At 40.2% G+C, this 25,670-nt stretch overlaps 2 protein-coding genes across 7 annotated transcripts in view; one reads left to right on the top strand and one right to left on the bottom strand.

Moving 5' to 3' along the window:
* The window catches only part of LOC128702111 (lethal (3) L1231), a 68,052-nt gene extending 60,777 nt beyond the window's left edge, over positions 1-7,275 (bottom strand). Inside the window, exons 1-2 of one of the 4 annotated variants that reach the window (XM_070091767.1) lie at positions 6,448-7,275; positions 301-394 (exon numbers count right to left, since the gene is read on the bottom strand). Coding sequence is in view for 3 of the 4 variants with exons in the window: in XM_070091766.1 (XP_069947867.1) it covers positions 301-368 (68 nt within the window). In the remaining variant the exon portion in view is untranslated. The remainder of the gene's footprint in view (positions 1-300; positions 395-6,447) is intronic. The other 3 variants (XM_070091766.1, XM_070091764.1, XM_070091765.1) reach the window with 3 other exon arrangements.
* A 2,020-nt stretch (positions 7,276-9,295) lies between these two features.
* LOC128702074 (WD repeat domain 37) overlaps positions 9,296-25,670 on the top strand; it is a 41,708-nt gene continuing 25,333 nt past the window's right edge. The window contains exons 1-8 of one of the 3 annotated variants that reach the window (XM_053796093.2): positions 9,350-9,414; positions 11,897-11,973; positions 14,603-14,756; positions 15,999-16,069; positions 16,553-16,672; positions 21,453-21,644; positions 22,260-22,432; positions 25,187-25,442. In XM_053796093.2, coding sequence (XP_053652068.1) covers positions 14,617-14,756; positions 15,999-16,069; positions 16,553-16,672; positions 21,453-21,644; positions 22,260-22,432; positions 25,187-25,442 — 952 coding nt within the window. In that variant the 5' untranslated portion in view covers positions 9,350-9,414; positions 11,897-11,973; positions 14,603-14,616. Of the gene's footprint in view, positions 9,415-11,496; positions 11,606-11,896; positions 11,974-14,602; positions 14,757-15,998; positions 16,070-16,552; positions 16,673-21,452; positions 21,645-22,259; positions 22,433-25,186; positions 25,443-25,670 lie in introns of all 3 variants that reach the window. The other 2 variants (XM_053796087.2, XM_053796079.1) reach the window with 2 other exon arrangements.

A 25,670-nucleotide genomic window follows, 5' to 3' on the forward strand; every position in this document is an offset into this window, starting at 1 on the left:
ATACATTTAAGATTTGCCAGGGCCAAGGGACTGAAAAAACTATTGTATACACTACATCAAATAAAAACTTTTTCAAACACTTTACAAACTCAATCTACATTTTTGACGTCAACCAAATTCATATCCTTAGTGCAATCAATCACTGTAACTGGTTCCTGTATTATTTCACTAAGTATTTGTCCATTCTCAGTTTAAACCATTGTGCAGTACAATACTATGCATGGTAATAAAAGTAAAAAGTGCTCATAATTAGTCAATGAGTGCTGAGATACAAATTGCAAATTTTCTTAATCTATTTACCTGGAGATGCTTGGTGGGGGCCAGGCAGGACTTAGCAGGGGGGGCAGGCGGGCGCTCTCCTGCATCATTGTTACCACGCTAAAGTAAAAGTCTCCTGTAATATAATGAAAACACTTATAATAGAAAAAAGTATGCAGTAAAGCTTCCCCTTCTCCCTCAGCTAAAAATTTTGTTTTGAGAAACGTATTTATCCATGGATATTAATACAAGATCAAGGGTACAGCATAACAGATGAGCCACAGGGATGTTAGGAAGCATTTCTTCAGCTGTAGAGTTGTTAGGAAATAGAACAATCTGGAGAGTGATATAGTGGAGGCAGGAGCCACACACAGCTTTAAGAAGAGGTATGATAAAGCTCATGAAGCAGGGAGAGTGGACCTAGTAGCGACTAGTGAAGAGGCAGGACCAGGAGCTATGACTCGACCCCTACAATCACAATTAGGCGAGTACATATACAACACCATACTGCTTTACTCTATATCTCTGCTACTTTAACCTTAAACTGCCCAAACGCAGATCTACATCCATGTGCGAGGGGCTCCAAACATAGATCTACTTTTTTTTTTTTTACATACTTTCAAATGGGGAAAATAAAGGTCAGAGTGCTACGCACGTGAACATAGATCTATGTTTGGACAGCTTATGGGTTAAATCATTACCCAGACTCATTTTTATTAAAGTGCTGTACTACTATAGGACCTGAAGCAATTTCTCTACACTTGAAAGAATTATCTCGTAGACATTAGCAACTAATCACAAATTGGAAAGTGAGCTTCAATCATTACTACATGACTATCTTTACTACTACAGGAAAATACTGTACACAGTTATATCTCAGGAAAAAAGTACACTATTTCCTTACAAATAGTTTATTAGATTGCAACACCAGAGTCCTAGATGTGGTATGTGCTACAACCAATGGCATGGTTGGCAGTGCACTCAGATCACATACTAAGTGTTCACTTAGATCACATACTAAGCATATGTGAAATGTTATGCATGTTTCTTTACACCTGCTGCCCTTGTTCACCTAGCAGTAGGTAGGTACCTGGGTGTTTTTTGAATGTTGTGGGTCACATGCTGGGGAATGGGGTAGGATACCTCAGATAGGGCTGACTTTGAGATAAGCTGAAATAAAATAAAAGCTCTTAGCCTGTAAAACTGGTGTAAAAAAAAAAAAAGGTTGGCATTATGAGTTATTTTTTATGAACAGTGAAAACAGGACACAGCGCGTAACTCTGCTATGGCTAGGCTGTTGCAGTAAATCTTTGACAAAAGAGAGTATTTGATACGAGAAGTGAAGGTCTAAATACAGAAATTTACCTTTATCCTTAATATCTTGGTGCAACTTGAGCCTTAATTGTTATATTAGTCGATAAATAGTAAGTTTTCTCTATACATAATGAGTGAGTTTGCCAGTTGTCATTCAAGCAATTGTTTCTGTATGTAGTTCATAACTAAGAAAGTACAAGAGCCAGCAGGTTAGTACAGTATTTGATGAGGAAATGCAGTGTCATCAGCCAAGAGCACTAGATGATGATGCTGGGTGGCACATGATCAGTCACTGATATTAAAGTAATAATACCAATGACCTTAACATGCATTGCAGAGACTAGGTCAAGCTGACCTCCACACAGCATGGAGTCTAGGTCAAGCTGACCTCCACACAGCATGGAGGCTAGGTCAAGCTGACCTCCACACAGCATGGAGGCTAGGTCAAGCTGACCTCCACACAGCATGGAGGCTAGGTCAAGCTGACCTCCACACAGCATGGAGGCTAGGTCAAGCTGACCTCCACACAGCATGGAGGCTAGGTCAAGCTGACCTCCACACAGCATGGAGGCTAGGTCAAGCTGACCTCCACACAGCATGGAGGCTAGGTCAAGCTGACCTCCACACAGCATGGAGGCTAGGTCAAGCTGACCTCCACACAGCATGGAGGCTAGGTCAAGCTGACCTCCACACAGCATGGAGGCTAGGTCAAGCTGACCTCCACACAGCATGGAGGCTAGGTCAAGCTGACCTCCACACAGCATGGAGGCTAGGTCAAGCTGACCTCCACACAGCATGGAGGCTAGGTCAAGCTGACCTCCACACAGCATGGAGGCTAGGTCAAGCTGACCTCCACACAGCATGGAGGCTAGGTCAAGCTGACCTCCACACAGCATGGAGGCTAGGTCAAGCTGACCTCCACACAGCATGGAGGCTAGGTCAAGCTGACCTCCACACAGCATGGAGTCTAGGTCAAGCTGACCTCCACACAGCATGGAGTCTAGGTCAAGCTGACCTCCACACAGCATGGAGGCTAGGTCAAGCTGACCTCCACACAGCATGGAGGCTAGGTCAAGCTGACCTCCACACAGCATGGAGGCTAGGTCAAGCTGACCTCCACACAGCATGGAGGCTAGGTCAAGCTGACCTCCACACAGCATGGAGGCTAGGTCAAGCTGACCTCCACACAGCATGGAGGCTAGGTCAAGCTGACCTCCACACAGCATGGAGGCTAGGTCAAGCTGACCTCCACACAGCATGGAGGCTAGGTCAAGCTGACCTCCACACAGCATGGAGGCTAGGTCAAGCTGACCTCCACACAGCATGGAGGCTAGGTCAAGCTGACCTCCACACAGCATGGAGGCTAGGTCAAGCTGACCTCCACACAGCATGGAGGCTAGGTCAAGCTGACCTCCACACAGCATGGAGGCTAGGTCAAGCTGACCTCCACACAGCATGGAGGCTAGGTCAAGCTGACCTCCACACAGCATGGAGGCTAGGTCAAGCTGACCTCCACACAGCATGGAGGCTAGGTCAAGCTGACCTCCACACAGCATGGAGGCTAGGTCAAGCTGATCTCCACACAGCATGGAGGCTAGGTCAAGCTGACCTCCACACAGCATGGAGGCTAGGTCAAGCTGACCTCCACACAGCATGGAGGCTAGGTCAAGCTGACCTCCACACAGCATGGAGGCTAGGTCAAGCTGACCTCCACACAGCATGGAGGCTAGGTCAAGCTGACCTCCAAACAACATGGAGGCTAGGTCAAGCTGACCTCCACACAGCATGGAGGCTAGGTCAAACTGACCTCAACACAATATAACAAAGGCTAAGTCCAGCTGACTTCAATTCACACACAAGCTGGGTCAAATTATAATAATAATTTATTTTGACATGATACCTAACTGGGTGTACATGCCAAAAGCCCCTTTGTGTGCAGAACATTTTGGGCAAACTTAAAATTAACTTAAGGTTAATAAGATTAACTGATCTGAATACACACAGCCTAAGACAGGCTGGCCTCAGCACAGAACAAGCTAGGTCAATCTGACTAACAAAACATAGAAGCTAGGTCAAGCTGACTTCAACAAAACATAGAAGCTAGGTCAAGCTGACTTCAACAAAACATGGTAGCTAGGTCAAGCTGACTTCAACAAAACATGGTAGCTAGGTCAAGCTGACTTCAACAAAACATGGTAGCTAGGTCAAGCTGACGTCAACAAAACATGGTAGCTAGGTCAAGCTGACTTCAACAAAACATGGTAGCTAGGTCAAGCTGACTTCAACAAAACATGGTAGCTAGGTCAAGCTGACTTCAACAAAACATGGTAGCTAGGTCAAGCTGACTTCAACAAAACATGGTAGCTAGGTCAAGCTGACTTCAACAAAACATGGTAGCTAAGTCAAGCTGACTTCAACAAAACATGGTAGCTAGGTCAAACTGACTTCAACAAAACATGGTAGCTAGGTCAAGCTGACTTCAACAAAACATGGTAGCTAGGTCAAGCTGACTTCAACAAAACATGGTAGCTAGGTCAAGCTGACTTCAACAAAACATGGTAGCTAGGTCAATCTGACTTCAACAAAACATGGTAGCTAGGTCAAGCTGACTTCAACAAAACATGGTAGCTAGGTCAAGCTGACTTCAATAAAACATGGAAGCTAGGTCAAGCTGACTTCAATAAAACATGGAAGCTAGGTCAAGCTGACTTCAATAAAACATGGAAGCTAGGTCAAGCTGACTTCAACAAAACATGGTAGCTAGGTCAAGCTGACTTCAACAAAACATGGTAGCTAGGTCAAGCTGACTTCAACAAAACATGGTAGCTAGGTCAAGCTGACTTCAACAAAACATGGTAGCTAGGTCAAGCTGACTTCAACAAAACATGGTAGCTAGGTCAAGCTGACTTCAACAAAACATGGTAGCTAGGTCAATCTGACTTCAACAAAACATGGTAGCTAGGTCAAGCTGACTTCAACAAAACATGGTAGCTAGGTCAAGCTGACTTCAACAAAACATGGTAGCTAGGTCAAGCTGACTTCAACAAAACATGGTAGCTAAGTCAAGCTGACTTCAACAAAACATGGTAGCTAGGTCAAACTGACTTCAACAAAACATGGTAGCTAGGTCAAGCTGACTTCAACAAAACATGGTAGCTAGGTCAAGCTGACTTCAACAAAACATGGTAGCTAGGTCAATCTGACTTCAACAAAACATGGTAGCTAGGTCAAGCTGACTTCAACAAAACATGGTAGCTAGGTCAAGCTGACTTCAATAAAACATGGAAGCTAGGTCAAGCTGACTTCAATAAAACATGGAAGCTAGGTCAAGCTGACTTCAATAAAACATGGAAGCTAGGTCAAGCTGACTTCAACAAAACATGGTAGCTAGGTCAAGCTGACTTCAACAAAACATGGTAGCTAGGTCAAGCTGACTTCAATAAAACATGGAAGCTAGGTCAAGCTGACTTCAATAAAACATGGAAGCTAGGTCAAGCTGACTTCAATAAAACATAGAAGCTAGGTCAAGCTGACTTCAACAAAACATGGTAGCTAGGTCAAGCTGACTTCAACAAAACATAGAAGCTAGGTCAAGCTGACTTCAATAAAACATGGTACTGTAGCTAGGTCAAGCTGACTTCAACAAAACATGGAAGCTAGGTCAAGCTGACTTCAACAAAACATGGAAGCTAGGTCAAGCTGACTTCAACAAAACATGGAAGCTAGGTCACGCTGACTTCAACAAAACATGGAAGCTAGGTCAAGCTGACTTCAACAAAACATGGAAGCTAGGTCAAGCTGACTTCAACAAAACATGGAAGCTAGGTCAAGCTGACTTCAACAAAACATGGAAGCTAGGTCAAGCTGACTTCAACAAAACATGGAAGCTAGGTCAAGCTGACTTCAACAAAACATGGAAGCTAGGTCAAGCTGACTTCAACAAAACATGGAAGCTAGGTCAAGCTGACTTCAACAAAACATGGTAGCTAGGTCAAGCTGACTTCAACAAAACATGGAAGCTAGGTCAAGCTGACTTCAACAAAACATGGAAGCTAGGTCAAGCTGACTTCAACAAAACATGGTAGCTAGGTCAAGCTGACTTCAACAAAACATGGAAGCTAGGTCAAGCTGACTTCAACAAAACATGGAAGCTAGGTCAAGCTGACTTCAACAAAACACTGAAGCTAAGTCAGGTTAACTTCAACAAAACAAAACAAAACTTTTCAGTAAGAATATGCTATTTCTTAAAGACAAAGAAACAGAAAATAAAAGGACTGGATAAGCAAGGTTTATTCAGGTAAAATTCACACATTGCAGCTGTTATTTTTTTTTATACAGATGGCACTAAGCAGATTAAGAATACAATGATAATACATCAAGAATATTTTTGACCTAAAATGAAGTTAAGGTCAAATAGTATGATTTATTTAGTGTTAGAGATCTACATGTCCCATCATCTTGGCTAAAACTGCTTATTATTACCATCAATGTTCAGGTCTACCCCATGACCACAAGTCATTTATGTGTCATACATGTCCATATATCTTGGTCACCCCCCCCTGCCCCCTCCTCCTCCCCCCCCCAGGGCGTTGAGGGGGGCGTCGTCATGGCAACCCGCCCCCCCTTGTTTACCTCTCACCTGCAATGTTGACTTTCCTTCCTCTATTATTATTCCCTCTTCTAATTAACTTAAACCTTTCGAAATATGTTCCCCGGGACCTCTGATGGTGTGGGTAGCCGGGGAGATTATTTTCCTGGCCACAGCCATGGTCAGTAAGGAGAAAAATAGCGTGTAAAATAGGGGTAATGCGCTGGCGGGGTTGATATTTCAAGCGGGATATTCTGGCCAATTCGCCTTCCTGGGCGCATATTTACCTGGTCTTGGAGCATCTTAGGTGGCCTAGATCCCAGGGCAGCTACACTGGAGGGCAGATATTAGCGGTGAGAGGCGAGACGATCATGGAGGTTGGGGGTTTTGGCCTTATTCTGGGGAGTAGGAATGGCGGCGGCGCAACAATAATGTGAGCGGCGCCGCAGTGCACAGCCTCGCCCGCCCAGACACCGCCATGTTTGGTCTCCACCACCAACACCTCCCTCTCTAACACCTATTTCTCCCTCCCTACCAAACTACTACACATTCTTCCTCTACAGGCGTCTACGTTAATACTTTAATGAGAGGTGGGCGGGCAGCGCGGGGCGAGACAATGCCCACAAACATAGTTATCGTCATTAAACTTTGCACTCCTCGCTAGGGCCCAGCTACGGCTGATTTGCGGTCATATGGGCTAGACAAGTATTTTTCTCACACGCCATTTATTGCTGCTAGAGGGACACTCTAGGCCTCGTAGTATTAAGTAGTGTCATCCTGTAGAGGTGTTATAGAAGAGAGTGATGACTAGAGTGAAGTTGGCAGTGTATTGTGTGAGAACTAGTTAGCATCGCGCCTGAGTAACGAGGTTCACCGCTAAACTTAAACTTCAACTCTCACCATATATAACACTCAAGACTGGTACCCTCATGCTGCTCAGGGGCTCTTGATCCAAGGAACTGGATTTGCGGTTATAAATGGTGTGGTGGTGCCAACAGACTGTGGAAAGACAGACTATTGCACCGTTGAGAATATATATTACATGGTGTACCATGACCAGACTCACTACCTCAACCTGGACTGACTTGTTCATAATCTTGTAAAATATCCACAACTTGAAGATTAACACAAATGCACAACAGTTGGGTATCTTTATTGATGAAATGTTTCGCCTACACAGTAGGTTTCTTCGGTCAAATACAAAGGAGCAGCAGAAATGAAACAAAGATGTAATCAAGTTGGTAGAATTACCGACAATATGTAAAGTAAAAGGACACAAGTGCAACTAATGTGACATTTATTGTGGCAACGTTTCGCTCTCCAGGAGCTATATCAAGCTTGATATAGCTCCTGGAGAGCGAAACGTTGCCACAATTAATGTCACATTAGTTGCACTTGTGTCCTTTTACTTTACAAAGATGTAATCAGTCCATCAATCTTGGAGAAAAAGTACTTGAGGTGGTCAGTCCCTGAGCCTGGAGAAAAGTTCAGTTCCATGGTCTGCAACGATATTGTTCCACACGGACTGATTACGTCTTCTTTATTTCATTTCTATTGCTCTCTTTGTATTTGACTGAAGAAGCCTACTGTGTAGGCGAAACGTTTCATCAATAAGGATACCCTACGGGTTTAAGAAGTTTATTTAGGCACAGGTACACACAAGTACAATTATCATAATGTAAATTATCCAGGATAACCCAAATTGACTTTTTTTTCTATTGGGTTCTTTGACTTTTTTGAAGGGATTATCCTAGGTCATTTACACATGTTAAACTATGTGAGTCAATTGTACCTTTGTATCTGGACTTAATTAAACATACTACCTTTACTGGGAGGCTTCACCCACCAGGGACTTTGTTGATATAATACAAAGACATGATAATGAAGACTTATAGCAGAGCCCATGAATGAAGTGTAGCAATGCAACAGCTGTACAGGTGGTCACAAGTGGGCGGGGCCCACCTGTACAAGTAGGTCAGGCTAAAGAGAGTAGCGAGAGGCTTAGCTGGTCAGGTACTGACTTTAGGTGCCTGGCCGGTGCCTTCTTGAAGACAGCCAGGGGTCTACTGATAATCTCCCTTATGTATGCTGGGAGGCAGCTGAACAGTCTTGGACCCCTGACACTTACCGTGCTAGTGGCATCCCTGCTTTTCATTGACGTGTTGCTCACAGAAGTCTTTAATACCAAAGATACATAAGAAGTGAGACTATAATAACTAGTTCCAGTTCTTATAACAAACATTTACTTAAATTCGCTAGCGTACTCAGCTCACACACTGAGGTCCGGGATTCGAATCTCCTCCGGTACGGCTGGAAGACATTAGGGACGTGTTTCCATAAGACACTTGCTGTCCCTGTTCACCCATGTTTAAAATGAGTACCTGGGTGTTAGTGGACTGGTGTGGGTCGCATCCTGGGACAAAACTGACCTAATTTGTGGGAAATGCTCAGCATAACAAGCGACTTTCTATATAGTAGTATGTCATTAATGTCAGCTATGATCTTATGACTTCGTATCCTGTCAAGAGACGAGCTCTTGCTCCAAGGAATTGGAACTTCTGTTTCCTTGGATCGATCCTGACTGCCTCCTGTTACCTAGGTACTATGTGACCCTCACGGGTTTATCTACATTATTTGTACCTCGCAAGAAATAAAAATTGTGTATGTTAACTTAGGTAAATATTTAGGTACTAGAAGGACTTCAGTGGAGGTAAGTAACTTTGTCTGACTTGTTTAGTTTATCGTAGATAATTTACACTTTATAATACTTGTGCCTAAATAAACTTAATTACACAAATAATTGTAGAGAAGTATTTAATCTAAAATTGTATAAATAAACTCACTGATTTTATTTACTTCTTACTTTCTTTGCTTACTTTGCTTGCTTATTTGTTCACTTGCTTTTCTCATTTTCTTTTACTTATTTACTTAGTTAATTAAGAAGTATGAGTTAGTATTACCTTAAAGATATTATTAAGTGCGTGCGCACGAGCACAGGGTCATCACCACCCTGGTTAGCCAATCACAATCAAGTTTACCTGGATTTCGACTCTCATTGGCTCAAATTCGGAAATCTTTGAGAGATAAGATTTCCAGAGGTGAGCAGCAGCAGCCAATCATTATTCGGCTGTGTGAGAGAGGTGAGCCTTCATTGGTGGAGAGATGCCCTCGCTGCACTCAGTACAGCAGTTCCAGGAACAATCAGGTGTTGAGTGTAAACAAGAGTTTACCATCACAACTCCGGATTGATTTAGGTGATTTAAATTGGTTTTCACTTACTGTCATGAATTATTTCATTGTAGGAAGTGCGGAGAATGATGGAGGAGGTGTGTCGAGGCTGGAGAGTGATGGAGGAAGTATGATAAGTGTGACGAGGGACGCAGGAAGTATGTCAAGTGTGATAAGTGTTGGTTGAAGTATGTCAAGTGTGATGGGTATTGGAGGCTGATGAATACTCGTTCTTTATTCAGGTTTCATTTTCCAACCAGGTGGCTTTTATATGTAGCTAATTTTGATGTTCAGTTGCATTTAAATAAAAATAAATATGCATGTTTGCTTGTCCGTTTGTTTTGTATGTTTGTTTATATGTATGTTTGTTTGCTTGTACGTTTTTATTTGTATGGATGTGTTTGTATGTTTGATTTTTTTCGATTATCCTAGGTAATTACACGTTCACCACCCATCTAGATACCCATCAGTTACACAACCCAGTCATCATGGGTTTAGAGCAGCTCGCTCCTGTCTGCCCCAACTACTGGAGCACTATGACAAGGTCCTGGATGCTCTAGAAGACAAAAAGAATCCAGATGTAATATACACAGACTTTGCAAAAGCCTTTGACAAGTGTGACCATGGAGTAATGCATAAAATGCTCAATAAAGGAATAACAGGAAAAGTCGGTAGATGGATCTATAATTTCCTAACAAATAGAACACAAAGAATAGTAGTCAACAGAGTAAAGTCTGAGGCGGCTACGGTGAAAAGCTCTGTTCCACAAGACACAGTACTTGCCCCCATCTTGTTCCTCATCTTCATATTGGACATACAGGGATATAAGCTACAGCACCGTGTCTTCCTTTGCAGATGATACCCGAATTTGCATGACTGTCCTCCATTGAAGATACTGCAAGACTCCAGGCTGACATCAACCAAATCTTTAAATGGGAGGCAGAAAACAATATGAAGTTCAATCATGAGAAATTTCAATTACTCCGATTTGGAAAACATGAGGAAATTAAAACTTCACTGGAGTATAAAACAAATTCCAACCACACAATAAAGAAAAACAAATATCAAAGACCTGGGAGTGATCATGTCAGAGGATCTCACCTTCAAGGAACATAACATTGTATCAATCGAATCTGCTAAAAAATGACAGTATGGATAATGAGAACCTTCAAAACCAGGGATGCCAAGCCTATGATGACACTCTTCAGGTCACTTGTTCTATCTAGGATGGAATATTGCTGCACACTAACAGCACCTTTCAAGGCAGGTAAAATTGCTGACCTAGAAAATGTACAGAGAACCTTCATGGCGCGCATAACTGCGATAAACCACCTCAGTTACTGGGAACGCTTGAAGTTCCTCAACCTGTACTCCCTAGAATGCATGAGGGAGAGATACGTGATTATATACACCTGGAAAATCCTAGAGGGACTAGTACCGAGCTTGCACACGAAAATCACTCCCTACAAAAGCAAGAGACTCGGCAGATGGTGCAACATCCCCCAATGAAAAGCAGGGATGATACTAGCATGAAAAGAGACAACACAGTAAGTGTCAGGGGCCCAAGACTGTTCAACTGCCTCCCAGCATACATCATGGGGATTACCAATAGACCCCTGGCTGTCTTTAAGCAGGCACTGGGCAGGCACCTAAAGTCAGTACCTGACCAGCCGAGCTGTGGTTCATATGTTGGAATACATGCAGCCAGCAGTAACAGCCTGGTTGATCAGGCCCTGATCCACCATGAGGCCTAGTCACAGACTGGGCTGTGGAGGCATTGACCCCTGGAACTGTCTCCAGGTATGCTGCTATGTATGATAATTTATGTAATTATTTGTGTACATGTTTCTGAATAAACTTAGTATGTTTGTATGTATGCTTATACATTTGTTTTTTATGTATATTTTTGTTTGTATGTTTATATGTATTTTTTACTGAAAATTAATATCGTGGGGAAACAAGTAATTTTATAACTAATAATTGTAAGGTGGTATTCTATTTAAATTGGAAATAGTCTTAAGATGCAACCTATTATCATTTAACTATTATTTTTTTTATGTTTTATGTCAGTTTCTATTATTAAAATACTATTTTTTTATATTTTTAAGTTATGTAAATATAGGTTAAGCCACACATCGTCCAGGCTATGATGAATGTGTGGACCACCTGCAGCAATGGCCTGGTTGATTAGGCAAGCACCAGACAACCTGACCTGAGGTTAGATAGCTCTTTTGACCCTTCAAAAGTATCAAAACATATAGGATAAGTTAGCAATTTTAGGTTACACAAATCCATAAAAATATATATTGCAAAGCAAATTAAAAATAAGTTGCACTACTTCTGGTAACAAGGAAAAAACAGGTTAAAATGCTTTCAAATCTGAGTATTAATCACTGGTTGGATCAAGAATGGACTGTAAGATGGTATATTTTTATAAAGAAAATATCGTAATGTATGTTATAATTAAAAATGATCAAATAACAATATTTTTTTTTATTAACACATCAGCCGTCTCCCACCAAGGCAGGGTGGCCCGAAAAAGAAAAACTTTCACCATCATTCATTCCATCACTGTCTTGCCAGAGGTATGCTTATATTACAGTTATAAAACTGCAACATTAACACCCCTCCTTCAGAATGCAGAAACTGTACTTCCCATCACCGGCCTGCTGGTTCCCCTGAATCCCTTCATAAATGTTACCTTGCTTACACTCCAACACCATGTCAAGTCCTAAAAACATGTCTCCATTCGCTCCTATCTAACACACTCACGCATGGTTACTGGAAGTCCAAGCCCCTCATACACAAAACCTTTACCCCTCCCCTCCAACCTTCCTTATGCTGACCCCCTACCCTGCCTTCCCTCCACTATAGATTTATACACTCTTTAAGCCATTCTATTTTATTTCATTCTCTCTACATGTCCAAACCACCTCAACCCCCTCCTCAGCCCTCTGGATAATAGTTTCAGTAATCTCACACCTCCTAATTTCCAGACTATGAATTCTCTGCATTACGTATATTCACACCACACATTGCTCTCAGACATGACATCTCCACTACCTCCAGCCTTTTCCTTGTTGCAACATTCACCACCCATGTTTCACACCCATATAAGAGCATTGGTATAACTCTCATACATTCCCCTCTTTGCTTCCTTGGACAAAGTTCTTTGTCTCCACAGACTCCTAAGTGTACCACTTACCTTTTTCTCCTCATCAATTCTGTGATTCACCTCATCTTTCATAGACCCATCCGCTGACACGTCCACTCCTAAATATCTGAATACATTCACCTCCTCCACACTATCTCCCTCCAATCTGATATTAATCTATCATCACCTAATTTTTTTGTTATCCTCATCACCGTACTCTTTCCTATATTCACTTTTAATTTTCTTTGTTTACGTACCCTACCAAACTCATCCACTAACCTCTGCAACCTCTCTTCAGAATCTCCCAAAAGCACAGTGCCATCAGCAAAGAGCAACTGTGACAACTCCCACTTTGTGTTAGATTCTTTATCTTTTACTCCCACACCTCTTGCCAACACCTGAGCATTCACTTCTCTTACAACCCCATCTATAAATATATTGAAAGCCATGGTGACATCACACATCCTTGTTTAAGGCCTACTTTTACTAGGAAATAATCTCCCTCTCTCTCCTACATACTCTAACCTGAGCCTCACTATCCTCATAAAAACTCTTCGCTGCTTTCAGTAACCTACCTCCTCTTCCATACATTTGCAACATCTGCCACATTGCTCCCCTATCCACCCTGTCATACGCCTTTTCCAGATTCACAAATGCCACAAAAACCTCGGTACCCTTTTCTAAAAACTGTTCACCTATTTATTTCACTGTAAACACTTGGTCTACACACCCCCTACCTTTCCTAAAGCCTCCTTGTTCATCTGCTATCCTACTCTCTGTCCTACTCTTAATTCTTTCAATAATAACTCTACCATGCACTTTACCAGGTATACTCAACAATTTTTGTGCTCTCTTTTGCCCCCTTTGCCTTCATACAAAGGAACTATGTATGCTGTCTGCCATTCCCTAGGTACCTTACCCTCTTCCATATATTTATTAACTAAAAACACTAACCCTCCAAAACTATATCCCAACCTGCTTTTAACATTTCTATCTTTATCCCAAAAACAGTGATTATGTGTGAGTGAGGTGAAAGTGTTGAATGATGATGAAATTATTTTCTTTTTGGGGATTTTATTTCTCTTTGGGTCACCCTGCCTTGGTGGGAGACCGATGACTTGTTGAAAAAAAAAAATCTTTATCCCATCAATCCCTGCTGCCTTAAACGTTTTCATTCTACCCACTGCCTCACGAACTACCCCCACACTCTCAACTGGCTCTTCCTCACTCCTACAAGATGTTATTACTCCTTGCCCTTTACATGAAATCACAGCTTCCCTATCTTCAACATTTAACAATTCCTCAAAATATTCCCTCCATTTTCCCGATACCTCTGACTCTCCATTTTATAAATACTAATAAAAAAAATATACAGCTGTACAATGTGGTAAAAGTGCATGTAGTTAAGTGTAGTAGGTAACTTTTTAATGATATAGATAGGAAAATAATGTGATAGAATCTTATAACAGTTGTTAACTAATGATTTTGAAGTATTAATGACTTAACTAAAAGAATCATTGTTAACAAAATATGCAGAGTACAGGAGGGCCCTGCTGTACATCGTTTCACTAATACAGGAGTTTTCAGTTATAGCCATCATTTATTCAGATTTCCTACAATAAATATGTTCACCACTTGCTGTAAGCTATGGACGAAAATATTTTAAAGTAAGTAATGTGTGTACTGTATTTGCATCTTTTAGGTCTAGCTCTATTGCTCACTTAATATATGATAGTGTAAACATGTTTTCAGGCTTTTATATACATTTTAAAGTGATGAAAGGCTATATTTCACTTTACAACAGTAACCTGTACCCTAACGTGCTGTATAAGCGAGGCCCTCCAGTAGTACATTCACAGTGTGCATGTGCGTATGCACATGTGCGTATGTGTGTGCATGTGCATGCACGCGTGCTTGCACATGTCTAAATATGGAAAGGATTAATTTATTTGTTAAGCAATTGTTGTATACTGTACCATTAAGTTATATGTTATAATATAAGCTTCCGGCTGTTGATTTACAGAGGAAAGTCTTTGTTAATATTTGTATTATATCCACAGGAGTTTAGCATAGGATGCCTCAGGATGGATTGGGGAGCAAGTCGGGTGGGAAAAAACGGTCTGGTGGTGTCCCCCGTGTCCGAAGTCACACTGATGCTGAGCTCCAGTATTACCGTGACCAAGACCATGACAACATCCTTCCCCCTTCCTTTAAGTATGACTTACTGTCTTGTGCAGCTTTTTCCTTCAGTGATCTGACTTTGAGTGTGTGTGTCATAGAGCATTGGTCAAAGGATTGAACCTCAACACTCCATGTGCTGAAGCTTAGTGCCTAATATAAGTACAGTAGTTCCCCTGTATCTGTGAGGGATACGTTCTAAGACCTACTGTGGATACCCGAAACTGCAAATAGTGTCGGAACCTATGTCATTTTTTGTTTACATACATACCTATGATGAAGTTTAATTGATAAATTATGCACAATAAGTGGAGAATTATCACTTTTTCACTGCTGGGAAACACTTCATGGCTTCTCTTAAGCTTTGAAGAACTGTCAGCATCACTACTTCTACACTTTGGTGACATTATTAAGCAAAATGAAGGGTTATTTTCAGGATACGATAAACTGCTAATAACTGAAATGTGGAAACCAGACCTGCAGATATGGAGATTCTACTGTACAGTATACAAACATAATTTTCGATACTTTTTGTAATAAAAACTAAATATACTGTACTTATTTTTAAGATTTGGATTGGGTGACATTGGCTAGATAAAATAATTGTTTTTTGTTTTCCCTGTGTATGTTTCTAAAACTTTGTATTTTTTAATGGTAGTAGACAATCACTTTGAGGTACAGAATGTTCAAAATTTCATGTACGCTCGTGTAAAAAAAATCTTGTTATCCAGCTTCTCAGTGTTTCAAATTTCAGCCATTTACTTCTTTCTTTTCCCAATTTAATTCCATAATAGTTATTTGAACAGCATTCCATCCAAGTAACCAATTTTCTGATTTATCCAACCTTCTTCAGTTCCTGTAGTGGTTAGATAAGAGGAGTTTTACTTTATAGTACTTTTTGTAAGTGCATGAATGGGAGAGTGAAGCCTGTATTCTCCCTTCCTCCCTCTATTCTCTTCTTGCCTCCAATTTCCTGTTCTCCCTCCGGTCTCTCTCCCTGCAACCATCTGTATCATTTCCCCTCCCTTTCCATTTTTCACCCTTCCCTGGTCTCCCTCCTTCCCTTCCTTTTTCTGTTCTCCCTCTTTTCTTTTATTCCCTTCCACCCTCCTTTACTGCTCATTATGGTTAAGACAAAATGTGAAATTTTTTTTAGATAAATTGGTAATATTTTTTGCTAGATTCTCTTATTCTCTTGCTGATATGATTAATCCTTAGTCAATAAATAAATGTTAAAGTTAATATGTTTTTAGAATATTGGATCCTCTTGTTTTTCAGAGTACGTCTTCATGATCTTTTCATGCAAATAGAAAAGGAATTTGAAGGTCTTTATGCAGAAAATTTATCACGTAAGTTTATTAATGTTTTAAGATACTGTACTTGTAGTGGTATGATTAATGGGGCCTTGATTATTATTATAATTCATGTTAAGCACTAAACCCATGTGGGTCATTCAGCACAAGATGTGGTGGAGGCTTGATCCTTCATCTGCCGAGCGTGAGACAGACAGGCTTCCTGTTTGTACTTGCCTATGTCTAATGGGGCCTTGATGAATGCTGCTTCAAAAGTATTGACCCTGCGCCCAACCTCTTTCCCAAAGCACAATTAAAATCTCATAATACATGGACAGCTTTCTTTGTATGAACTATTTTAACACAAGGGCTAACCTCCACTGGGTGCAGGATTGTTGCAAGCCACTCTGACCATGCATCATTAGTCATATGGTATATAAGCTGTACATAAAACATTGCATAAGAAAGCTTTAAGAGATGTTATGTAATTTAAGACAACATTTATTTAATTTTATAAATAATATTGCCTTAATTTTTCAGTACAGGATAAGATAGACAGCCTAACTGAGAGACTAGAAAGAGAATCAGTCATTGGGGAACGTCCTGGTGGTAATGATGAAAATGATGGAGCATCCACTAAAGGTGGACTCAAGAATAAATGTAAGTTACTTCTGTTATTCTGTAAGACACCAGTTGACTTTGATTTTTATTGTAAAATTGGCATGAGAAATAGTAAGCCCTCCCCCCCCCCATCCTCCCATTTCACCTCAATGGTGCAAACTGCCCTGCATTCCTGCAATGAATGTGATGATTGAGCTAAGAACCTGTCCACTTTTGTATAACTCCAACTAAAAGCCAAAATTGCCATTGATTTAGGGCATGCAGGCATTTTGAGTTCTAGAAAGCAAATGCAGGAACATATTACTATATGGAATGTGAGAGGTACAGATACAAAATTAGAGAATTGAAGGTGCAAGTGCTCAGGAGTAGTTTCTCTTTCTGTAAAGTACTGATAATAGAAAGACATACTGCGAAGAACATTTTACATATACAATAGTTTCACTTGCTTGTGTTTCTGTTAAGTATTTAGTAATACCCCAGTGGGTGAAACATTGTATAAATAAAATGTTCTTTGTCATTATTCCATTGTCATTGGCTTAGTCATTATTCCTCATGTGTAGTACTCTATTTTTGGCATTCTGTCTTGCTGAGAAGTGTCCAGTGTGTATTTATAATGTTTTCAGTTGTAACCTATACAAACCTAACCTAACCTACAGTGCTCGTCATGGCATTATGCCAGGTGAGCGCCTCGGCATAATGCCATGACGAAAATCAAAGGTATACCATACAGGTAGACCTTAGTGCATTATGGTGGGTAGCAGCCGTTAGCATGTCACGGCCTGCCACCGCACTGCAAAGTAACTCTTCAGTGCTCATGTGGCTGCTGTGGTGAGGGGAAGTATTGCACGTTTATCTCGCATCCACCCCATCTTCTGTCAGGTGTTCATTTTGGTTTTGGGGCTATACATATTTGATTATGGGTAAAAGGAAGTCTTTAACACTTGAAACTATAGCTCAAATCATAGGGCTTCACAAAACTGGGCACCAGATGAAGGAAATAGTGGAGAATGTTGGTGTGTGTGTGTGAGCGTTCAGTGAGGAACTGGGTGCAGAATTTCAAGGCTGGTGGCAGTGTCAAGTTACCATCTGCCAGACCTCAGCCTGGCCCCTCCAAGAAGATATCTGTTCGTAGCTTAACTGTGTTAGAGAAGCAGTTGCTCTCTAACTGCTGAGGAGGGGTTGTTGAAGTGGTTTGAAGTAAAACAGGATGACTTGGAGGATGTATAAATCTGTAGTGGAGGAAAGGAGGGGTAGGAATCGTTCTAGGAAAGGTTGGAGGGAAGGGGTAAAGGTTTTATGTGCGAAGGGCTTGGGTAACCAACAGGCACATATGAGTGTTTAGATAGGAGTGAATGAAGGCAAGTGGATTTTATGGCTTGACATGCTGCTCAAGTGTGAGCAAGGTAACATTTATGAAACAGTTCAGGAAAACTGGTTAGCCAGAGTGAATCCTGGAGGTGGGAAGTACAGTGTCTACACTCTGAAGGAGGAATGGGGATATTGCAGTTTGGAGGGGCATCCAAGCTGTAATGTCAGTAATGTGTGAAGATGCTGCTAAGTGAGCTAGATACCTCAAAGGTGATGGGGGTGGATAACATCTCTCCATGGATCCTGAGAGAGGGAGCAGAGATGCTGTGTGTACCACTAATGTAGTCCCAATTTTTAAGAAAGGAGACAGACACGAATCACTAAACTACAGACTAGTGTCACTAACATGTATAGTATGCAAAGTCATGGAGAAGATTATCAGGAGAAAAGTGGTGGAGCACCTAGAAAGGAACGAGCTTATCAGTGACAGCCAGCATGGGTTCAGGGATGGGAAATCCTGTTTCACAAACCTACTGGAGTTCTATGACAGGGTGTCAGCAGTAAGACAAGAGAGAGAGAGGGATGGGTAGATTGCATTTTCTTGGACTGTAATAAGGCATTTGACACAGTTCCACACAAGAGATTAGTTCAAAAGCTGGAGGACCAGGCAGGGATAACAGGGAAGGCACTACAATGGATCAAGGAATACCTGTCAGGACGACAACAGTGAGTCATGGTACGTGGTGAGGTGTCAGAGTGGGTGCCTGTAATAAGCAGGGTGCCACATGGGTCAGTCTTAGGACCAGTGCTGTTTCTGGTATTTGTGAACGACATGACGGAAGGAATAGACTCCGGTGTCCCTGTTTGCAGATGATGTGGAGTTGATGAGAAGAATTGAATTGGACGAAGACCAGGCAGAACTACAAAGGGATCTGGACAGACTGCAGGCCTGATCCAGAAACTGGCTCCTGCAGTTCAACCTCACCAAGTGCAAAGTCATGAAGATTGGGGAAGGGCAAAGAAGACAGCAGACAGAGTACAGTCTATGGGACCAGGGACTACAAACCTCACTCAAGGAAAAGGATCTTGGGGTGAGTATAACACCAGGCACATCTCCTGAGGTGCACATCAACCAAATAACTGCTGCAGCATATAGGTGCCTAGCAAACCTAAGAACAGCATTCTGACATCTTAATAAGGGATCATGCAGGACCCTGTACACCATGTATGTTAGGCCTATATTGGAGTATGCAGCACCAGTTTGGAACCCACACCTAGCCAAGCATGTAAGGGAACTGGAGATCGACCTTACGACACTGGAGGGCAGGAGAGAGAGGGGGGATATGATAACAACATATAAAATACTGAGAGGAATCGACACGGTGGACAGAGACAGGATGTTCCAGAGATGGGACACAGCAACAAGGGGTCACAGTTGGAAGTTGAAGACTCGGATGAATCACAGGGATGTTAGGAAGTATTTCTTCAGCCACAGAGTTGTCCGGAAGTGGAATAGTCTGGGAAGTGATGTAGTGGAGGCAGGATCCATACATAGTTTTAAGAAGGGGTATGATAAAGCTCATGGAGCAGGAAGAGTGACCTAGTAGCAACCAGTGAAGAGGTGGGGCCAGGAGCTATGACTCGACCCCTGCATCCACAATTAGGCGAGTACACACACATGTACACATACATACATACATACATACATACATACATATGTACATACATATGTACATACATATGTACATACATACATATGTACATACATATGTACATACATACATATGTACATACATATATACATACATACATATATACATGCATACATACGTACGTATATACATACGTACGTATATACATACGTACATATATACATACGTACATATATACATACGTACATATATACATACGTACATATATACATACGTACATACATACATTCGTATAATATACATAGTCATACACACATACATATATACATACTGCACATATATCCCCCCTCCCATACCTACCTACCTTCATTTTGTACTGACAATATATGGAAAATCTTGCCTAAGGTTGAGAAATGTCTATTAATTTTATGTATTTCTTTAGTAAGCACAGTTAATAATTTTTTTTTAATATGATAATATAATTGCATTTATCATTTGCTTTGTATTTAGTTATAGAATAATTGAATAAATGTTAAATAAACATTCATTGTAATATTATTTTTAATTAATGAGAATAACACAACATTTGAACATCTAACATTACAATAAATAATCTGGGAAGATATTATAGGCACCATTTTTGCCTAGAATGTAAAGGAGATGCAGAAAATTTTACCAGTAGCTGATTTTTTCTTCTTTTTGAGGTTATGATTTTTGTGGAATAATAAGCGTGTTGTTTTGGGGTGACCATGCAGCTGGATCACCTATCCTGCAGCTGGATATCCTGAATGACTGTGGCTTTCTTCCTTGGGCATCTGATCTGATTTATCATGGTGTGATTTGTTGGTGCTTTACTTTGCAATTGCCCTTGCTAAAATGTTATTTGACATGTAATAAACAGTATCTTTCTGTAAATTTACTTAGTGGTAATAAGAAGGCAATTAATTATATTAAATGCTTTTCTTTAATGCCTGGATTCAGTAATTTTTTCATAAATTTTGCCCTTGCCTCTCATTTCCTAGAAAGCTTTATAGAAAATTAATATAAAAAACATATGCATAAAGGGTTTCTATTTTACTAGTGAACACAGTAGTACAGTATTTGCCAGTCATAGTATAGAATCTTTTAGAAATCATAAAAACCACAAGTTTCTGCCCATAGTCAGGAATTTTTCTCTAGCATTTATGTTCTGGTACATTGAGACCTTCATTAAACCAGACGGCCAACTTGTTGAAAAAAAAAAAAGTTAGTTAGCAACCACCTCAACTTCCTCATTACCAACATTTAAAAAATTTGAAATACAAGTCAAAACATGAGTGTTAATCTAATGGGATTGTAAGTCTGGAAATTTGTAGGTTTTGAAGTCACAGGTTGAGGGATGATGGTATCTAGTTAGTTTTTTGCTGTTTTGCTTATAAAAATTATTTAAAAAATCTGCATGTACAGTATCTATTTTTATTTAACCCTTAAACTGTCCAAACGTAGATCTACGTTCATGTGCGTAGTGCTCTGACCTTGAGTTTCCCCATTTGAAAGCGTGTAAAAAAGACGTAGATCTACGTTCGGAGCCCCCCACACGTGGACGTAGATCTACGTTTGGACAGTTTAAGGGTTAAGCTCTACTGTAAGACCCATAGGGGTTAAATGCAGGTTTTGAATATAAAGTACAGTAATAATAATTTTCATATTTGAATTATGCTTATAAAATTATATTTTTTTTTCTTGTAATTACTCTATAATACAGTATTTACTAATTCAGTCAGGTATTTGCTTTTATATTTTAGAACCTCGTATGTGCCTTTGTTCAAAACACTTACTGAAGCTTAATCTCAATTTTTATCTTTAACTTCCACTGGCAGCTGGAGGGCAGAGTTCACAGAAAGTGAAGGCAGCCAATAAACTACGTGTGCAGACCTCCAAAATAGTCTCCAGTTTTAAGAATGATACAGTGTCATGCCGTATGGTGCGGGAGTACGTTGGCCACCGAGATGGAGTGTGGGACGTATCAGTATCTCGAGTTGGCACTCCAGTTATTGCTACTGCTTCAGCTGGTGAGGTGACATAGTAGTATTTATTACACTGATGATCAGTTTGTCTTGGAGTTATATGCACCACTGTTGCCAGGAATGCTATGTAGTGCATAGTTTTTATAGATTAAGTCACAGCGTAGGTAAAGTTGCTTATTGAGTAGTGCTTAGTCAGCAGAAAAAAAATCATTGGCTCTTGTCAGAAAGATAACTCTTGATTTCTTTTCAAGGACTACAGATGAAATATAAATGGAAAATGAGACAATATAGTTTTCCACTCTAGAATTAGCCATCAGCACCACAACATTGAAAATAATATGGTGCATGTATTGTGTAACCATTCATGAAGGTAATGTTTATAAAAGGGGTACAGGGTAATAGGCTGACAGGACTTGAGTTATGGAAGCAGAAGGTACATTGCCTGTAATTTGAAGGCTGTGTGAGGTGGTTGCAGGTTGGAGTTTCATTTGAATGTTGTCAATGTACTTTTGACAAAACTGCAAAAGATCACCCTACCTTGGTGGGAACCAACCATTGTGGTAAAATGAAATTTTGATTTAATATCATGAAGAAAATGAATTATTAATACTGTGCTTCAATAAGTTGTTCTTTTTGACAACTGCATTTGTTCTCATTCAGATCAGACAGCATGTGTTTGGGGTATTGATGGAGGGCGGAACTTACTGCAGTACACAGGCCACTCAGGATCAGTCAACTCTGTCAAATTTCATCCATCACAAGACTTGATTCTTACAGCAAGTGGTGACCACACAGCTCATGTATGGCAAGCTGCCATCACTCCTGACCAGCTAGTAGGTTTTTAGAAATATTTTTCTTAAAATAAAATGAAGTTTCATCTCCATAAATAACCCTCACTTACCAGAGGAAATTTTAGATGACATTTTTTAGTCTATCCTGGATCATTATCAAGTCAGATTATCAGGCGACTTAACAATGGTTAATGACAGACAGAAATGATATCTAAAGTTTTCTTTAGTGAGTCCTGGTTGCTAGAGAGCTGTTCCAGCCATTGTATTTTGACTTATTCTTCAGGTTTCATCTTTTTATTTTTACATTAAGGCATCATGAATCCAAATTTCAAAATTAAGACCTCCATTTGTTCAGAAAATTTTTGCTATACCCCTTAGAACTGGTATCTGGGTAAATCCCTCATAATCTGGAAATAGATTTTCTGAAATGTGCCACCTCTTATGGGCAATTACTCACTTTCTGCAGCCATTATCTAGATTTTAATTCTGTACAGCGTCTCCTCACTTAACGATGTATGTACTCGTTTACCGATGACTCGGACTTATGACTGGCTCTCTGACCAGTATACATACCTAAATAATGTATATTAGATCTGATTTCCTCTATTCTGTTTATTACAATGTACAGTACACTGCCGTATAAACATTTAAAAATAAACCAGAAATGTTATAATTGGCACAAAGGCGACATTAAAACAATATCAAAAATGGTTGACACAAACCCATTACCATTATAGTATGCTCCTCACTTAGCGATGAATTCATTTACCGACATGGTCTTAGGAACGGAACTCTGTCATTAAGTGAGGAGAGGCTACTGTGTTCTAGTGCGAGGGAAGTGTGACTGTTTTCGCATCACAAAAAATTTAATATGTTATGGCATCTAAGAAGAAGTCTGAGCCTAGTGATATTTTAAGGAAAGCACCAAATAAAAGTGAATACACAGTGCAACACAATACTGAAGAAAGTGGATGGAGAGCTTGCACGTGACATCCTGCCAGTTGCCAGGTGCACCAGTGATGGTGTTTATCTCTTATAAGTCCCGAGAAAACCGTATTTGACTTGTAATACTACTCTACTAATACTACAGATATTATTTTTTTTATTTTTTTATTAATATTTTTTTACTTTATTATTTTTTATTTATCAATTTTATTATTTTTTATTATTAATGTTGGTGTAAGGATTCTGAAGCATTGATAATATATATTTATTTGTAATATGTGCTCACATTCTAAAATTTAATGCTCTAGTGTGTAGCTCTGTCTCTGTCCACACTTTGCATTTCATGTGACTGACATCTCTATACACTATTATAATTAGGGAGAAGCACCGACTCCATAAGAGCCATACAACACCTAAGGAATGGGAGGCACCAGGTGTGATATAAGAAAGAGGAGGATCAGTCCAATTCCTTGGATTAAGAGCTCATCAGCAATTGGTGGATTTGATGGAAGTTGTGAATGCAGCAGAGTGAAACTTTTCCCAGGTGTCCCATGGGCCACACTTGTTTCCTGATTTCCTTTAATCTAAATCCCTTTAGGAATATACTATTTTAGACATGACTGCGTAAGTTGATTAATCCTGTAAGGTTCCATTTACTGCTCTCGCTGGTGCTGTAAAATTGGGCCCATTTGTTATTAAGCACTGGGCCCAATTTTAATTTAATTAATGTTAAACGCAAAACACGTGGGTCATTCAGCACAAGATGTGGTGGAGGCTTGATCCTCCATCTGCTGAATAGGAGATGGACGATCTTTTTATTTGTACTCGAGTATTTCCTGGGCCTGATGATACACATATTCATACGCTTCTTCATTTACACTCTTCAGTATTAGACCTATTATTACCTTCCCTTGTGGTTAGTCTAAAGGATTGGCACTCATACAGTGGAGGTCTACCATGGCCCTTCCTTTTCAGAAACCAGGAATGTCAGACTGTGATCCCTCCCATTATCCACCCATATATCTCACTAGTCCCAGTTGCAAATTAGTGGAACATATTCAACAAAAAATCTGCATTTTGGAGAGGAACCTCATGATATGTTGGTTCATCCTGGACTATTGTCAAAATTGGGACAATAATATTTTATATGCAGTATTATAGTGCACATAAGCTCTGTGATCATGCAGTAATATGTGATCTGGGTGTAGGTTTGTAATGCTCTCATATTTCTTTTTATGCCATAACTATTGTACAATGTATTAATGTGGAGGAGCATATATTGTTACTACTGTTTTTTTTTTCTCTCTTCCCTCATTCTCAACATGCTGGCTGTCTTCCACTGAGGCAGGGTGACCCAAGAAAAACACTTTCACCATCATTCACACATATTCAGTGTCTGCTTATTATTATTATTATTATAAAATACTGTCTGTACTGAATTTCTGTTCAGGAACAAGAATGGCTTTACAGATGAAAAAATCTTCAAGGAAAACTCCTTAATGCTGGTGAAGGCCTCTTGATCCAAGGAATTGGAGCTGCCCTCCCTTTTCTCAGGAAAAAAATCCTGATTACCTCCCATTCCCCAGGTGCTATATGACCTATACATATTTAGTACTTCTCTATCAATATGTAGTACTAACTCAGGTTAAAATAAAAGTTAATGTGTACCTTCATACTGTTGGTAGGTAAGACACCTACCAACCTGTCGGTATTGTATACCATTTTGATATTCATCTTCATACTGTATTGAGGTCAAGCTCAATAAGTAGGCTTTTGGGAGCATTTTTTCTTTTTCAAGTTTATACTGCTGGTTTAAATTCTGAATGAATATTAAAAACTTGTATTGCACAGCGTGTGCATTCTTCAGAGGATGAAGTTGATGGCAGCGATCACGAAGATGAAGAAGATGGAGGCCTTTTGGGTGGTCGAGGTGATGGAGTATTAGCAGCTACACTGCGGACAGCTCTAAGGGAATTAATGGGGCATAATAGTGTTGTTATTGCAGCAGACTGGCTGCCAGGTGGAGATCAAGCTATTACTGCTTCATGGGACAGAACAGCTAACCTTTATGATACACACACTGGTGAACTGCTGTCTCAGTTGATTGGTGAGTTAAGTTATTACATAGTACTGTATAGGATAATTACAGCCGTTGAAGTATGAAGCATTCCATGCTTAATATTATCCCTGTTGTACGAGCAGTGACCAAAGATATGCTCGGTAAGTTAAAGTTGTGCATCTACAGTATGCCTGTAGTAAGAAGGGACAGCCATTGCTTATTATTTATTATTATTAACACACTGGCCGATTCCCACCAAGGCAGGGTGGCCCAAAA

This window comes from Cherax quadricarinatus, chromosome 37, assembly GCF_038502225.1.
Source record: "Cherax quadricarinatus isolate ZL_2023a chromosome 37, ASM3850222v1, whole genome shotgun sequence".
NCBI classification, from domain to species: domain Eukaryota; kingdom Metazoa; phylum Arthropoda; class Malacostraca; order Decapoda; family Parastacidae; genus Cherax; species Cherax quadricarinatus.